General features: G+C 34.1%; 2 protein-coding genes across 4 annotated transcripts in view; one reads left to right on the forward strand and one right to left on the reverse strand.

Moving 5' to 3' along the window:
• LOC125679532 (microspherule protein 1-like) overlaps window positions 1–4,730 on the reverse strand; it is a 16,295-nt gene extending 11,565 nt beyond the window's left edge. The window contains exons 1-3 of the mRNA XM_048918811.2: window positions 4,560–4,730; window positions 2,073–2,404; window positions 1,712–1,759 (exon numbers count right to left, since the gene is read on the reverse strand). Coding sequence (XP_048774768.2) covers window positions 1,712–1,759; window positions 2,073–2,404; window positions 4,560–4,641 — 462 coding nt within the window. The 5' untranslated portion in view covers window positions 4,642–4,730. The remainder of the gene's footprint in view (window positions 1–1,711; window positions 1,760–2,072; window positions 2,405–4,559) is intronic.
• A 3,391-nt stretch (window positions 4,731–8,121) lies between these two features.
• Window positions 8,122–17,500, forward strand: part of LOC125679900 (V-type proton ATPase catalytic subunit A) — a 15,004-nt gene continuing 5,625 nt past the window's right edge. Inside the window, exons 1-8 of one of the 3 annotated variants that reach the window (XM_056153964.1) lie at window positions 8,122–8,186; window positions 12,208–12,301; window positions 13,829–13,957; window positions 14,502–14,591; window positions 15,168–15,292; window positions 15,849–15,986; window positions 16,754–16,905; window positions 17,187–17,349. In XM_056153964.1, coding sequence (XP_056009939.1) covers window positions 8,184–8,186; window positions 12,208–12,301; window positions 13,829–13,957; window positions 14,502–14,591; window positions 15,168–15,292; window positions 15,849–15,986; window positions 16,754–16,905; window positions 17,187–17,349 — 894 coding nt within the window. In that variant the 5' untranslated portion in view covers window positions 8,122–8,183. Of the gene's footprint in view, window positions 8,187–11,217; window positions 11,461–11,843; window positions 11,904–12,207; window positions 12,302–13,828; window positions 13,958–14,501; window positions 14,592–15,167; window positions 15,293–15,848; window positions 15,987–16,753; window positions 16,906–17,186; window positions 17,350–17,500 lie in introns of those variants that run through there. The other 2 variants (XM_056153965.1, XM_048919352.2) reach the window with 2 other exon arrangements.

A 17,500-nucleotide genomic window follows, 5' to 3' on the forward strand; every position in this document is an offset into this window, starting at 1 on the left:
AAATTTTTATATACATCAATTCCAATTCCATATTGTGTTTCCAAATAGTGATTTTTTTTCTGTACGGTAATAGATTAAATTCCTTTCCTTTAATTGGGATAAATCAACAATTTCACTAAATTCTTGGTTGATTTTGTTTCCATACAGGATACAAGAATAAAAAATTGAAAGTGGCCATGTGAAAGACTGTAAATAAAATATCTAGACACTCATAGGTGCAAATATGAACGTACAACTGGTTATTTGCCAATTTACTTTGAACATAATGTCTTAATGATATTTAATATGACGGGAAAAGTGTTAGCCATCCTGATGATTAAGCTGGTGATCTACCAACCAAGCTACGGGGTAGATGAATCCAAACTTCACTACACCACCCTCTTTTTTTTTTTTTTCCCATTTGTAAGTTTGGGGGTGGAGGTGGGGGTTAAACTACAAATAAATGAGATGGACTATTGTGACGTGCACCATCAGTCAGGAAATATTTGCTTTTATTTCATTTCAAATGGTTAACAGAATCAATAGTTCAAATTATGCAGAGCTCCAAATAAGGTGCGTATGAGTGTAAATACTCATTAATTTTTACCAAATACGCATTAAAGTTGAAAATCAGGCATATAATTAAGCATTAGCGAATGTAAATACGCTTTACACTCCTAAAGTAATGCGTACATATGACTGAATAGTATAAGTACGAATTATCTTTCATATGTATTGAGGTTAGCTCAGCGCTTGATCTTACATGAAATATAATCGCTATGAAAAATGTTTAGATGACATGACAATTTTGAAAGATGCCTTAGAGATAATCCAAAACAACTGTATTATGTACATGTATAAGCCTAATTGTTCTTTCTTAAAGAGGTAGAGTGTGGTCGAAAGCACAGAAAAAACCCCTTGTATTATCAATCCTAGACGATAGATTGCTGCTACAAATATGGCAGAGAAAACTATTTAAAAGCATTTGCGAGAACAGAAGTCACGTATCTATTTACTTTATTTATTTATTTGACTTCCATCACAAATGCACTAGTTTTACACAGATGGAGGAAAACCATTTCTTTGTTAACGGTACAAGGTGAGGGGAATCCGACAGTAATTTGCAGTGAAAGCAAAGTGCAAACAATATATATGGGCAGAGTTACATGTAGGTTCGTCTGAATTTTAAAACATGCTATAGAAAGACACAAAATCTTTTGACTTTGAAACTGATATTTTTTGGTCAAAAATGCTTTTCGTTTCCCAGTTATAACAGTTTAATTTACAATATGACAAATAGTTTTGTTTGTTTGTTTGGTGTTTAAGAAATTTATTCAATACTGTACAATAAAAACTTGTATATTTACAGGTGAAAAGCCTTTGTAGTTCTTTTATTATAAACTCTTCATTGTCATTTTGAAATTTATCATTGAGGTATTAAATTTTGATATGTCAAACATTCGGTCATTTAGATTAAGTGATCGAATTCTGTATTAGTGGCAAAAAAGCAAAGAATATCAGTAAATTAACAAAATACTCTTTTGACTTTTTCTGGAAAGCAAAATACTCATCGATTTGAAAATCAGGGAGTAAATACACTTTGTGGTAAAAACTTATCTGGAGCTCTGAATCATGTGTAAAGATTGAAAACAATTCGCATAAAACTGTAGTGCTGTTATTATTAGTGTCATACATGTATCTTTTAAAAAAATGGACCTCACAACACTGATACCTTCTGCTTCTTTGTTCTTTTAGTCGCTGAATTAACGGACTTGGAAACCTATTAAAAGAAAACAAACTTTATTATCAACATAAGTGCTGAATTCATGCATTTCAGGTAAGTTTGGAGTGCTGGATATATCTACTTCAAGGCATATGACAAAAATATATCTAAAAAATCAAAGAGACACAATTAAAATCATTATATTTGAATTAAATAATAAGACTAACAAGTAAAAAACATTCAATGTATGTTTCTGGTAAAGTGTACTGTGTAATTCTGCTAAAGAGATAAATGTTCAGATAATTTCAGTACTAAAGAGATAAATCTTCAGATAATTTCAGTACCATTATTAGGTACAATCTGAGATTACCTTTTTCTTTTCGGGTGGTGGAGCAGGGGGTAGTTCTTTTTCAACTGGTTCTATTTTTTCTAACACCTGTGTAACAGTTGGCAGCTTTGTGACTCTTCCTCTTTCTGTTTTAATCAAACTGCTTTCCACTACCTCATCATCAAATTTCTTGCGCTTGATAGATCTTGATGATGTTCTTCTGGTTTCCTGGACTAAGCTTTGATTCTGTGGAGGTAAAATCTGGCTGATCCTTTGTTTTAAGGTTCCTTCAACAGGTAGACCCAACTGAATGGGCATTGCAGGTAAGGACACAGAAAGCGGGACTGAGGATGTTGGCATCTCATCTTGGGCTTCTTGAATGTATGAATATTCAAGAAAAGAAAAGTTAGTCATGATAACACTTAAATGTTGAGTTATAGCTATTGCCTAAGGCTGAAACTGGTCGACCTTCTTATAAATGATGCAGCATTTTCATTGATGTTGGATCACTAGTATTCTGTTATTGTTTTATAACACTAGTTGAACTATGATATACACACGTTTCAAGATACATCTGCAGTTATTTCCCTTTACAGAATTCTTGTACATAGTAATGCACAAAACTAAACATTTACACATAAGTAATGGGACAAATGCTCATCACTGCATAAGGGAATATACACGACAACTTTCTCACAGTTTCATTGTGTGTATGTGATTGATACACAAATGTTTGAAACCACGTAGGCCATCATTAAAAATATTTTTGTTTGATGTACTCCGACCCACATTTTTCAAGGTGGGTTGGTAGGTAGGTGTTTTTGTTTTTGTTTGTTTGTTTTTTAATGTCATGAAATTTTTTAATATTTAGTTTTAAAGTAAGGAGAATTTTCTATTTTTCAAGGGAACCAAAAAAAAAAAAAAAATTAAATTTAAAATTGCTGAAAAAAATGATCGGGTAGGAGCAAATTTGATGGGTCAGTCGGAGTACATCAAACAAATAAATTTTTATTTTTGGCCTAAGAAATAAGTATTCGGGGAGCAAACTAACACATAAAGTGCTTATCATATCACATTATTTTGTTGCTCATACATACTATGATTTGTACTATATCTAGAACATTATCTAGTCTAGCAAATATGACAATGTTTTCATTGCGTATTCTTGTTGTGACTACGTGAAATTCTGTCGACTGAGGTCAAGTACAATCTCTGTATATTAAGCTATATAGCTTTGTCAAGGTATTTGAAATAGCTTCATCAACAATGATCAAGATATAAGGAAGAAAACAGTCAACAGATTTCTATAATTTAAAATACCAAAACTTGAATCATAATAATAATAATAATTTTTATTTTTAAAGTCGGTTATACATAATCAACAAATAACATTAGCTATATACTAGCTATTTAACAGACTTGCACGGATGCAGTGTGCGAAATTAACCATGGACCGATAGACAATGTCTATAGAAAATCGAGTCGATCTATAACGATCAAAATAGCTATAGACCAACTTGTCTATAGGAATTCTGAGTAAAAAACTGGTTATCCACCGCTTATTAAACATATATGAGAAGCAGGACCAGTTTATATGTATTACGCTTATGTTTCTGTTCACCCCTTAGCTGTAATAAAATGTTCCACAATGTAATTACAAATCATTCGAATCAGATTATTCCATTTTCAACGGGGGATCAATTTGATATTTACTTCAATGTACGTCATTTTCGTGCAAATTTGGAAAGTCCTTTTTTGAACGATTAAAAACATGTGGAAGGTGCACACCCTGGAACCTGGAATCAAACGGAAGGCGGTCAGTACAACAAGTTCCAGCAAGGCTAAAGTTGCAGAAAATTATGAGAAAACGAAATGTAGTAGAAGTGACTTAGATGAAGAATCAGACAGCGAAACTGAGCTGGAACAAAATGAAAAAGAAAATGAAATTCTAATTGAAAACCTTGTGCATAAAATTGAAAAAGAATATAATCAAACTATGAATGAATTACCAAATCGAATTTGTGTCTATTATTTATTTTTTAATAACAATGAATATTGCATGTTAAATTTTGGTCTATAGGAATTTGTTGAAATGACTATGGATCGAAAGTCTATAGGATTTTAAAGTTTGTTTCGCACACTGCAGATGTTTGAGCTAGAGGGCCTTTTTAAGACTTGTATTTAATCATGCAGCAAATATGAGTTGCCAGTAAGTATGTTTAAGCACAAACAAAAATAAAGGTATAAAAGCACGTCTCTCCGATTTGTATTTTTATAAAGCTTGTCAATGCTATAGACTAGATCTTTTACAGTAAGACCTGTATACTTAAATAATAAAAAGGCTGTACTGGACTTGTTGAAGGTAAAGTATTTTCACTAGTAGTAATTGAATTAATCTATCAAGAATTAAAGCAAGCATTTCAAAAATTAAGCTAAATCATGACATTTGTGTTGATACCAAATCGCTGTATCTGTATCAATGCAAGTTATTGTCTTGCAAATCACATATGAACTTATAATGTAGATTACCTTTCTTAATCATGGGAGAAGTCTGGTCAATATCATCACTTGTTTGTATAAATCTAGGTATTTCACTTGTTGTCTGTGACATCCTGTTGTTAATTTGTGAAAATTAAAACACACAGATTTTCAAGACACCGTAACATGACGCCATATTTAACAGTTAAACTACAAAATCGATGTACGTGGAATATGTTTTCCCGGATTGATAAAAGGCGCACTTGATTCGAATGAGGCTTTCCTTTGATTTTTTTTTTTTTTTTTTTTTTTTTTTAAATATTCCATTTGGTCCCAGTCCAAGGGTTATGAAACAGACCTTGATTTAAAGGTGTCAATTTTTAAATTCAACACTTTTAAATTGCGATTGATTTTACAAAACATTATTTTTTTTCGTTACCAAAAATTAAGACACAATAGAAATTCAGCAAATTTTACGTTGTTCTTCAAAGTGTTATAAATATCAACAAACATGGTAATCATATTGCACAATATGATCACTCTATGTGTGTACGTGTAAACATTTTGTATTTTTATGTAAAAGATTTTCAATTTAAAAAAAAAAAAAATGAAAACATGTTCATAAATATCCAGCTTATCAATATTTGCCAATCACTATGATTAAAACTATCTGTTCGGGGTTCCCTTTACTACGTAGTTATGTTAGCGGTGAAGTACATAGTAGAACGTTTTTACCCCGGTAGGACTTTCCCCAGAAATGTAATATAGGAAAGGAGAACATTTATGGATGAACCGGGATTGAAACCCAGGACCCCTGTATCACTAGTCAAGTGCTCTAACCACTGAGCTATCCAGGCCGATATCCATGGTCCATATGCATATAGCACAAATTACTACACTTTGAATAACCAATTAATTAAAGATGGGAATATAGAAGTGACTATGAGCTTTATTTGTTGATACAATGTATCAATGATTAATTTACATTATAACTTATTTAGAAATCGTGAGAGGCAATTGCACTTTCCCCCCTCCTTTTTACGCAATTTAGAGAAAATATACAAATGCCCATTGAACTCATTTTCCCGTAGCAAAAAAACAAAAAACAAAAACAAAAACAAAACTTGACAACAACAACCAAAAAAACCAAAAAACAAAAACAAAAACAAAAACAAACCCCAAACATTCGCGTTATAACACGAAACTTTCGCAAAGAAATGCAAAACTACCCCATTATAACAGATAGCATAACAAAAACCGGCATATGCATGAAAGGTGAAGATAACGAACAGTGATCAATCTCATAATTCCTATACGCAGTAAAAAATAGAGTTGGGCAAACACGGACCCCTGGATATACCAGAGGTGTAGTCAGGTACCTAGGAGTAGTAAGCATCCCCTGCCGACCGGTCACACCCGCCGTGAGCCCAATATCTTGATAAGGTAAACGGAGTTATCCGTAGTCAAGATTAGTGTGAAAATCGGTATGAAACAAGTCAGACAGCATTTGACCCAATGGTAGGTTGCATTGGCAAACTAGATTGTTATAACAACCATAGAATTTGCGAAATGCAGATTTTCAACGAGACTGATGAAACTCCTGCACCATCAACTTGTTTGTCAGCAGCATGTGGTTGTCTTAAATTGTCTGATTTTATCCAGAGTTTTAAAACCTATTCGGTTTCCAAATTAAAGGTTTATGTACTGATGTCATAATGTTTAGGCAAAATTCACAAGTCTATTCCTAATGAAACTTGCTGTTCCAAGAGACCACAAACAGTTTTATGATCAATATGCAGATGTTTTGAAATCTGAAATTCCTCTACGTACGAGGGGGGGGGGGGGGGGGGTTAGCTATTAGATTCTGAGCAATAATTTGTACTTCAAAGAATCAAGACTTGTCTGTAAAGATCTTCCTTCCTTTGGATTTTTCAAGTAGAATGGCATGCAGTGACAGGGTGTAAATAGTATGAATAATATATATAAATATATAATCGAAAAGAGCTGCTTTGTGTATCCACCGTACTTTTCATTTTTATATTAAAAAAAAACAAACCAAAACACACACACAAAAACACCTAGGTAACGTGGTGGGAGCCTGGAACACGCATACTATCTCTGGTGGAAAAGACACGCATATGGACATTATTTGAGAGAGAGAAGAGAGAGATACTTTGCCGTTAAGATATTTGTGCCTAAAATAAGTGTATTATGATTTAATCAGCATCATAATGTCCATTCAATCAATTTCAAATTACTAACATCATGCTGAATATCATTTTAATGTACATTATACAGTGTATGTACATGTAATATACAGATTAGGATATTCTTTGTTCTTGGCACACTGATTTTGATTACGGATAACTCCGTTTACCTGATCAAGATATAGGGCTCACGGTGGGTGTGACCGGTCGACAGGGAATGCTTACTCCTCCTATGTAACTGATCACAACTCTGGTATGTCCGTGTTTGCCTAACTCTCTGTTTTGTATTGCTTATAGGAATTATGAGATTGATCACTGTTCGTTATTTTCACCTTTCATCAGTAACATTTGCCATACATGTTTATACCATGTTGTCGAAAACAACGGAATGAAATCATATAACGAATGTTAAGGCAGTCCACGTACACACGATGAGTTGGCATAATAAAACATTTTAGAAAATAATTTTGTGAATTCTTTTGGGTGTTGAAATTGACAATAAACCCTGTTTCTATGCACAAAAAAGTAGGTGATTTCATTGGTAAAACCCAGGAGCTTTCCCCCTGGACACCCACAAGGGCTTTGCCCATGCCCATTGGGGGCCGCTATGCTATGCCCTTTGGTATGCTTCGTGTACACTTCATTTTCTTTCTGGCTACGCACCTGCAGAACTATTTTCTGTAGAGAAGTTGAGAGGCATGCATAGCCTACATGTAGGCTATGCCTCTCGACTTCTCTAAAGAGAATAATTCAGAATTACAACGTTAACATATAACAATGGCGATCGAGTATAAACACATTTGGTTTGAACATAATATATTGTCTAAACACAAGTCTATATAGTCTATAAAACCTAGAACGTATACCTCCTACATGTATGTGACAATGCCATTAATAACACAAAAATGTTTGTCTATCGTCGACAAAAGAATGTATCCAACAATCCAAAATGGAAGAGAGAGAGAGAGAGAGACAAGGACTGCGAACCATAGAGGGGACAATACGTGCCCTTTGTCTTACTTCAAAAGGTTCGCGTTATAATCGCAATAGTTTCGTGTATATTCGCAAAAGTTTCGCGTTTGTTATTTTCAACCACAGGCAATTTTAAAAGTTTGTTTCTATAAATAAGTTATGGCCTCTATACTTATAACACGTGTTATTATTAGTATACAGAGGTCATAACTTATTTACAGAAATAAGTGCCCGTGTTTTCGACTTCGAAAATAGAAAATGAGCCTTCGTACGAATCAATCTGATTAAAATCAGATCCTCGATCCGCTCCTCTTTTTTTTTCTTGTCGCTACCTCGTGTATTAATTTTAATCAGACTTCGTACGAATCAACAAAAAGGGGAAGGGGGGGGGGGTGTCCAATGGGCTTGTGAGACAAAAGTACATCCGGGCAAATCGAAATCAAGTAAAACCGGAAGTGTATAAAATCACATGATAATTTACTGACGAACTATCAAGATGGTAAGTGCCTGTTTACACAGTTATTTACCGGTTTAAAACGATGATTTTATGTGGCATTGATTTTTCAACAAAACTAACACATAAATTTATTATGGAGAAAACCTTTTTTTGAAATATTTTGGCTGGTGTCTTATAAAATATTATTCTGCAATCGATCGGAGCAAATGAAATATCAAAGCTGTCCTTAAAGTTTACAAATTGCTTCTAATTATACTATAAGCACAACTCTAGTTGTGTGAAATAGCACTGTAAAGTTTTAAGATCCTGGTGTATTTTCGGATCTTCATTTCAATACTCTCGCCCACCTCATGTGAAGGCACATGACCGTTTTGACACGCTGTGTAATAGGCCTAGAAATAGATCATCTGGAATTCAAAATATACAGCAGATAGAATCATACATGTACAAGTGATAATTTCCGAGAATATTATATTGTATTTAAGAAAATGCTGTGATCTCTCACAAGGTAGTAAGTATAGCACTATAAAAATCTGTGCTGAAAATACACAGTCACTAGTCACTGACAGTACAATCTGTACCCAGAGTTGTCGTTCCTTATGGATGTTGACAGTCATCACTGTATCAGGTTTTTGCAAGATTCTTGTTAAATCTACTTTTACACTTGTTTAAGCACATAAAGTGATGCCTTGTAATATTGATGTTTTAGCAAGGATGACGTTATAATGAATATTGTGCTTATATCCACTCGATATCATTGTAGTTAGCCCTGGCAAGGGGGAACTTATGTTATTGTCTTTGGGTTGGAAGACTACTTAAGGAGGGATGAGTTTTGTAAAATTGGTGGACAGAGGATGTTGGCCTGGATAGCTCAGTGGTTAAAGCATTTCATTTGTAATGCAGGGGTCCCAGGTTCAATTCCTGGTGCAGTCAATGAAATATATTCTCTCCTAATATTAGTACTCATCAAGTGCAAGGGTCTCAAGAATTATATCTACACATGCATGTAGATACATTTCATTGGTGATATTTAGAAAGGTTGTTACAGTATTGTAGATTGTTTTGATAAGAAATATTGAGTGCTGATCTATTACTGCAATTTTTGTAAGGTAGAAATGTTAACTCTGGGTAGAAAATTGGAAATGTTTGTCAGACTTGCCATGAGGAATTGTGGGTAAAATTGCATTGTATGAATTTTGACTGAATATTTTAACTTTGTTACATGTAGTCACCTAAATCACATATTGCTCTGCATCCATCATCATGCACTGTCCATTAGCAATTGAACACTTTTGATTTCATCTTGATAAAGTTCTACCATTTCAATTCTTTTCAAATTTGGTATGAAGCATCTCCAGGACAAGGGGGACATAAATTGTAAATTTCAGTAGTCCTTCATCCCTGCGACCTTAGGGGGAGGGCAAAACCTACTGAAAATTAACCAATTTTCAACATTAATTTTCTTCTTGACAACTGGCAGGAAGGCCTTTTCCAAAATTATAGATTTTATGAACCCTGGGGTAGAGGTTCTGACTCCAGGTTTGGGTTAAACTTCAGTTGGCATATAGTGACTGTGCCTAGGTGTAAAATATTTAAATAGCATCTTCTTTAATGCTATTGATACTGAATTGAAACTGAATGAATATTTAGAAGGAGCAGGTAGCCCTTTACCAAAATTGTAAATTTCATGATCCCAGAGGTAGAGGTTTTGGTAACAGGATGGGGCCAAAGTTCATCAAGAACTTATAACCCCTGATTCAGAAGCTGAAAGCTTGCTTAATCCTTATGATGAAGATTTTGATATAAACGACATGTATTGCTCTCAAGTACAGGACAGGCTGGCCAAATTGGAGCTTAAAGTTATACAGAGGAATATGTAAGAAAATTCATTAAAAATCTTCTTGAGAACCCTGTTGAGAGTTTAGTTTGTCAAGTCAAATGCAAACATTCTCATAGTGTAGTTTCAGGTTTGTTCAAATCCTAATCCTGGGGTAAAGGTGGGACCACATCGAGTTTTGAAGGTTTACACGAGAAACTAACAGCTCAACATATTTTGATATTTAGAAATAGTTCCTGGTATTGGCAAGTAAAAATGTGGAGTAAACTCTAATATACATTACAGAGAGTTAAATTATATATGGACATAATTCCAAGTTATTGTGGCAAAGAGGATTTTTGATCAATGGGAGATCAAACCTGGGACCTTTGCATTACAGATAGGTTATATCTACCTACTGAGCTATCCAGGCCAATATACAGAGTGTGGTATTATTACACTTATTAATGTAAGATATTAACTTATTTCGAAAATCATACAAGCACTCTTCATATATGGAAGAGATGAAAAAAAAGTTTTAGAAACAAATGGCAGACATGTTGCGTATAAGCTTAAATGGCAGACATATTGTGTATAAACTTAAATGGCATTTGTACACATTTGGGTTATCATTTGTCTGTTCTGAGTAACACAGAGATTCACTTAAATATCAAATTTTATTTGATGTTTGAAAATTTATTGTACTTAGTAAAAAAAATTTGAAATATTTTGCATAGAGCTCTTGGTTTGTCTTTCTACTTCCTGTCAGTTTTAAGCTAGGACCTTTAAAGGGAACGTAGGGTATAAAAAAATATTTTCACATTTCAAATACTAAATATTTACTAATTAAGTCCACTGGTTATTTCCATTTGATTGTAATCTGTTGTGTAGAAATCGGCTATTAAATATAGCTACACATCATCTGCTGGAGGCTGCCATTTTGCAAGATAAAGTTATCACCAACTTCACAATTAACACACCTTACAAAAGCTTGTGATTGGCATATATATTATGTTACCATTTTTGGTACTCTTGTTTATAAAAATATGATAATGTTGCATTCAATGGTAGATCTATGAAATTTATACTGGTATACAACAAGTATGGAAAAAGCAAACTTATTGTGGTGATTGAAGTTGAAATTTTAAGGTATCTGAATCACCCAAGAATGACAGGTAGTGCTCTTTAAAGTTCTCCATCGACCTAGAATGTACATAAATATTTAAATCTATCATCAATTCCTAACTACACAGATATTTGTGTCCTCCATTGGTCTTCATAAGACATGACAAAGTGACTTTGACAAGGGGCCAGTCCCAAATCCAACCTAGAATAGTGCAGAATTTGCAGCTTTTTGATTGTTGTACAAAGGACTGGAAACTGCACAGATAAATGTATTGAAAAGTGATAGGGTGCAAAATATGCCTACTGGAGATGACCATTTAATGTAAAGAGGTCAACGGTTGTATTAGAGGATTTCAGAAATTTTACTTTATCATGGTAAATATTTCCTTGAAATATATGAAAATGCTTATTTCACATTGTTTTCTTGACATGACACTTTGTTGAAATATATAGATGTTTTGAGTTGAATTAAATTTGATAGAATATACATGAATACTAAAATTCTGTTTTTCTTTAAGTTAAATGAAACTTTAAAATGTAATTACAAATGTTATATCTACTCACAGCTGTGCTATAAATGATCCTCAGTGTATCCAGTTGGCTGTATGCTAAATAAAATGATATATTTGTTATGAAGAAAACCTGTTTAGACCACATAGTTGTCTAACCCACAGCACGAAAAAAATGAGTTTTTATTGTGGATGAAAAATGGGAAAATGTTAGCTTTACATTTAAGGAGAACTTTCAACTGATTGTTTCACATAAAAGTCGCAATGGCTGGGTTCGGATTTGATCCCTTGGACAATTTTGATACTGAGGTAGTTTTCTTTCTTTGGTTATGATCTGTTGGAGAGAAAGTCTGATTCTAGTTCCTTTCCCAGAGTTTTCGAAAACTGACAGTTCAGAGGTTTTGTCCACTGAAAAGTCTTTCAGACCTGAAGGAAGTGGGAGTTATGTTTCATTGTTTAGACTGGTAGATTTATTGTTTGTGCATGAATGGATGCAGTGCATAATGATGATGTCCATTTTGTATTTGTTAAGAAAGAAACATAGAACAGCCATGGTTGGGTTGATGCAGGCTGACCTAGGACTATTATAAATGCATTTATTTTATATTTGCAGGCTGGTGGATTAGAAAGAACTCGTAGATTGCCCAAGATCCAAGATGCTGATAAAGAGTCCATGTTTGGTTATGTACATGCAGTGTCAGGACCTGGTAAGTCAAAAGTAGAGACTGAAGTCATATATCAGCAAAAAGGTCTGATGATTAGTAACACCCGTCCCCCCACCCCTTCTCCTCCTTCAGTTCAAGGGTTCGTCATTTTCAATTTCTAAATTCCAACAGTACTAATTTCCTGTGTGTTTTCTGGTCATTTCTGAATTCTGTTAGTGGTAATGGCTTCAGGGAAATGTGGGTGTGTTTTTGCCCCTATTGGCAGTCTTGAGTCTCAGTCTTTTTTGATAGGCTTCATAAATACAATGTAGCTACATATGTATACAAAGAAAAACATTACACAACAACCTATCTATCAAGGATGGTATGAAATTGAATTCTTGAAACATTATAGAATATAGAGTATGTTTCTCTACCTATGTAACTTACAATTGAAGATATTGATATTTTCATGCCCCCATGGCTTTAGTCAGAGAAGGGGGTATATTGTTTTGCACCTGTCCTTCTATCACAGGCATCGGCATAGGGTACCTAATTTGTCCAGCTAATCCCTCCAGGACCTATAGATTTTAAGCTAGAACCTTTATGATATACTAAGGTAGCATACATTGATCAGGGTTTGATTTTCTTGAAATTATCTACATGTGACAGGATATTGAACATTGTCATTCTTCAGACTGCAATATTAATGTTCATATTTGTTTTTACTTCCTCTTATATTTGACCCCCCCAAAAGAATCATTTTTGAAAAACAATGCAATATAAACTATCCTACGTTATGGAATGCAGGGGTATCAAACTTCGATATCAGTGTGTTTTAAATCTAGATATTTATGTTTTGTTCACTTTGTGCAATCCTTCCACTATGTTTGTTCAGTTTGTTATATTATGCATTTACATGAAATAAAACCCCACCTTATTTCAGTACATCTGCAGTGAAATGCAAACAACAAAGGACTAAGACATGCATGTGTATGCATGTTCATTTTAGGTGGTGAAATATTAGTTAATGTATTTTGCTAATATGACATTTACATTGCTGTCACATGGTGTGATTTACTGCAATAGCTTTTAGGTAAGAAATTCAGAGAGAGAGAAAAAAACAACACACTTACTGCTCAAGGTGTAAGATACACCCTTGAGAAAGCATTTAATGTATTCCTTGTATGTATATGAACTTGATTCATCCAGGATATGCAGAATGTTTTTAGTATAACATTTACAGAATTACTAAAGATTTTGTTGGCTTTGCATACAGGTCAGGATATATATATATATATATATATATATATATATATATATATATATATATAAACCCAGAAAATCCACACAAGAAGTAGAATTTGTGTGTGTTAAATATTTACAACTAACCCCCACCCTAAAAAAATCCACCTTCAAGAAGAATATGGTATTATCAAAATGCATGCATGCATACTTCCTTCTAATATTTGAAAACATGCATTAGAGTTACTGGAGTTTTGTGTGTCAGTTTTTTTTCAAAAAATTTAATTGTACTGAAGTGTATGTGTGTGTTATTTTAATTGAATTGAATTTGTGTTTCCTTTTCAGTGGTCACTGCACAGCAGATGGCTGGAGCTGCTATGTACGAGTTAGTGCGTGTAGGTCACTCAGAACTGGTGGGCGAAATTATCCGATTAGAGGGAGACATGGCTACCATCCAAGTATACGAGGATACATGTATCTTTTTGAAAAGTTTTTAAAACAAGAAAACCAGTAACAGTTTTATTCTCTTGCAACAAGTTACAGAAGACATAGTAACTTGCTCATATATGTGTTTACACGAGTATATGTATTTGGACAATGTTGTTGACGCCTTGTATAATTTTGATTTAGGAAACAGGGAGAGGAAAGTACTTTATACTAGTATTGATTCATAATACAAGTACAGTAAACATGCTTAGAGCAAAGTGCTGGGGATGAACAATCTTGATTCATTATAAACATGTTGTGCTATATCCAGTAAGTTGATAGTATGTTTTAAAACTAATGGGAATGACAATCACTTCACTGTAAGCATGAATTCATTATAAGTGTGTTCGCAGTAACTGTCTTTTACTGTATTGATTAAGTGAATCTGTGGGAATGCTTTGCTTTGTGATACCATTATTGCTTTCACCTTTAATGAGGTGAAGATGATACTTCAGACACACAACAGAAGTGCACTGTACAGAAAAATTCCCATGACTGTGTAGTTTTGTTTATTTTCCTTAAATGTGTTCAGCTGGTGTGACTGTTGGTGACCCAGTATTGAGGACGGGTAAACCTTTATCTGTAGAACTGGGACCTGGTATAATGGGCTCCATCTTTGACGGTGAGTACCACTGATTTTACAGGATATCAGACAGTACATAAAAATAGTGTGAATACTTTTCTAATCCGGACACAATGAGTACCACTGACTCTACACAATGTCAGACAGTACGTCAAAATACTGTGAATACTTGTCTAATCCGGACACATTTGGGACAAGATGAAATCTTCAAATTGGATAACATCTGGTATAAAGAGAATTTTTAGGGTTGAATTTGAAGTTTTCATGTTGAAATACATGACGTACGTTTACAGTTTACACAACATATTGGAGTGCACTAAATCCTAATAAGAAAGACAAGTTTCACTGTACATGTATATACATATAAGATTATAGAAACTTGGGAAAGGTGGCATTGATCTATCTGAAATACTATCTAATATGTACATGAACATTGCAGTGGAAAAGTGAAAGGAAAATATAATTTCTTGAACGGAACTTAACAATTTTAGTTTGGACATATGGAAACATAAATATATATCATTTTATCTGATAGTAAAAGAATTAATTTTAGAATGTAGACTGTGATCAAAATGAAGAAATACAGTTTGTGAATGAGTTGGTATATAATTTCAGGTATTCAGCGTCCTCTAGAAGAAATTAACAAACTGACACAGAGTATCTACATTCCAAAGGGTATCAACACACCAGCTCTGGACAGGCAGAAGAAATGGGAGTTTGAACCATATGGAAGCATCAGAGTAAGCCCCCAGAGATAGTGTGTAAAACCAGGGCTACATAGATCTATTTAAATCGGGGTTTCATTTCAAATTCCATTAAGACTGTTCCTTGCAAGTACCTGATAATGATCAGTCTTTGTTCATCTTTTTTTCCCTCTCCACCAAATCTATTCTATATGTATACAGTATTCCTCCAATAAAGCTGTATACAGTATTCCTCCAATAAAGCTGTATACAGTATTCCTCCAATAAAGCTGTATACAGTATTCCTCCAGTAAAGCTGTATACAGTATTCCTCCAGTAAAGCTGTATACAGTATTCCTCCAATAAAGCTGTATACAGTATTCCTCCAATAAAGCTGTATACAGTATTCCTCCAATAAAGCTGTATACAGTATTCCTCCAATAAAGCTGTATACAGTATTCCTAAGATAGAACTGTTTGCAGTATTCATCAGATGTGGTATACAGTATTCCTCAGTTAATCTTGGCACTATTTCTTTTCTTTCTGACACAGATTTCAGAATGTATGTAAAAAATGAATACGATGTATAATATATATATATTTTCTGATGGCAGGTTGGCAGTCACGTGACAGGAGGTGATGTGTATGGTATGGTGTATGAGAACATTCTGGTCAAACACAAAATCATGCTTCCCCCTAAAGCTAGAGGCACAGTGACCTGGGTTGCTGACCCTGGCGAGTACGACGTCAATGTAAGTATTACACTAATATCGTAGAATTAAAGCAGGTCTCTGAAAAACATCACCCTCACAATTCACAAAAACAAAATAGTAGATTGAAATGTGCACATTGTGATGGAGAGTATATGTATAAACAGAATTTGATTCTAAATACAATACTCTGTACATGTGCATTTATCACAGAAAAATAGAGGGTTTATGGCATGTAAGCAGAATTTTTAGGGAGGATTTAATTTTGGCATGATTAGCTAGTGATGATATCGCTAAAATTAAATATCGCTAATAATTTATTCCATATCAGAGGTAATAATTACCTTTCCTGCAATTATAAAGTCACTCTCGCTGAATATATATACCAATTTTCATGGAAAAATCGCTAAATTTGTGTCTTGCTAAAAATTCCACTTATATGGTATAGGTAAAGTACTCTAACGTTCTGTGTAATTTCCATGAAATATGTTAAAATTGCAGAGTACATGAACATATACCAGATAGCGGGGTTTTTCCGCCTGGTGTTGAATTTGGCTTATTTTAGCACTTATATAGCTTACCGCCAAAATTTCCCTCACCAAATATGCACCCAATTGCAACTTCAGTATTTGCAAGAGAGATAACTCATCCTTGTCTGTCTAAATTTATTCCGCTAAAATCATTAGCATACCTTTGATCCAGCAAATCGCCAAAATTTAGACCTGGGGAAAATACCTGCTATACGGTATATACTTGGATGTTACATTTTCTTTCTCTATGTGTGAGTAAAATTTTTGGGACATTTTTAGGACATTGTGTTGGAGACTGAGTTTGATGGAGAGAAGTCCAAGTACACTATGTTACAAGTCTGGCCAGTCAGACAGCTGAGACCAGTGACTGAGAAACTCGCCGGAAACCACCCACTGCTCACCGGACAGAGAGTGCTCGATGCACTGTTCCCGTAAGTTGTTATTCATGATCAACAATTCCTCTATTAGATGGTATAACGTTTCCAGTTTCAATCATTAAAAAACCCAGCATATTTTCTCGCAGTGGACAATATTACACTGAATGGGATAAAATTATATGGAGTGAAACAATTGATTTAATATTTAAGTGAGATCTCTTAAGAAAACAAAATGGAAGCTTTAATTCATTGTATATGCTTTGATTGTAAAATATATAAACTGATTTTGTTGTCTACTACATTCTGTTTGACTGATGGAAAGCTTTTTTTTTCAGCTGTGTACAGGGTGGAACCACTGCGATCCCTGGGGCTTTCGGCTGTGGTAAGACTGTGATCTCGCAGTCCTTGTCCAAGTACTCCAACAGTGATGTCATTGTCTACGTTGGATGTGGTGAACGTGGAAATGAAATGTCTGAAGTATTGAGAGATTTCCCAGAGGTATGGTTCATCTTTTACCTTGTAGCCATGAATCTTTTATTGACTCATTTGAACACAATAAAACAAGTCGTAGGAATTAGGTGTGTTTTCCACAATTTGTTCTTGTTTGGTCCATAGTCTGATAGTTTAAGTGACACCAGGTTGAATTTAT

This window comes from Ostrea edulis, chromosome 2, assembly GCF_947568905.1.
Source record: "Ostrea edulis chromosome 2, xbOstEdul1.1, whole genome shotgun sequence".
NCBI classification, from domain to species: domain Eukaryota; kingdom Metazoa; phylum Mollusca; class Bivalvia; order Ostreida; family Ostreidae; genus Ostrea; species Ostrea edulis.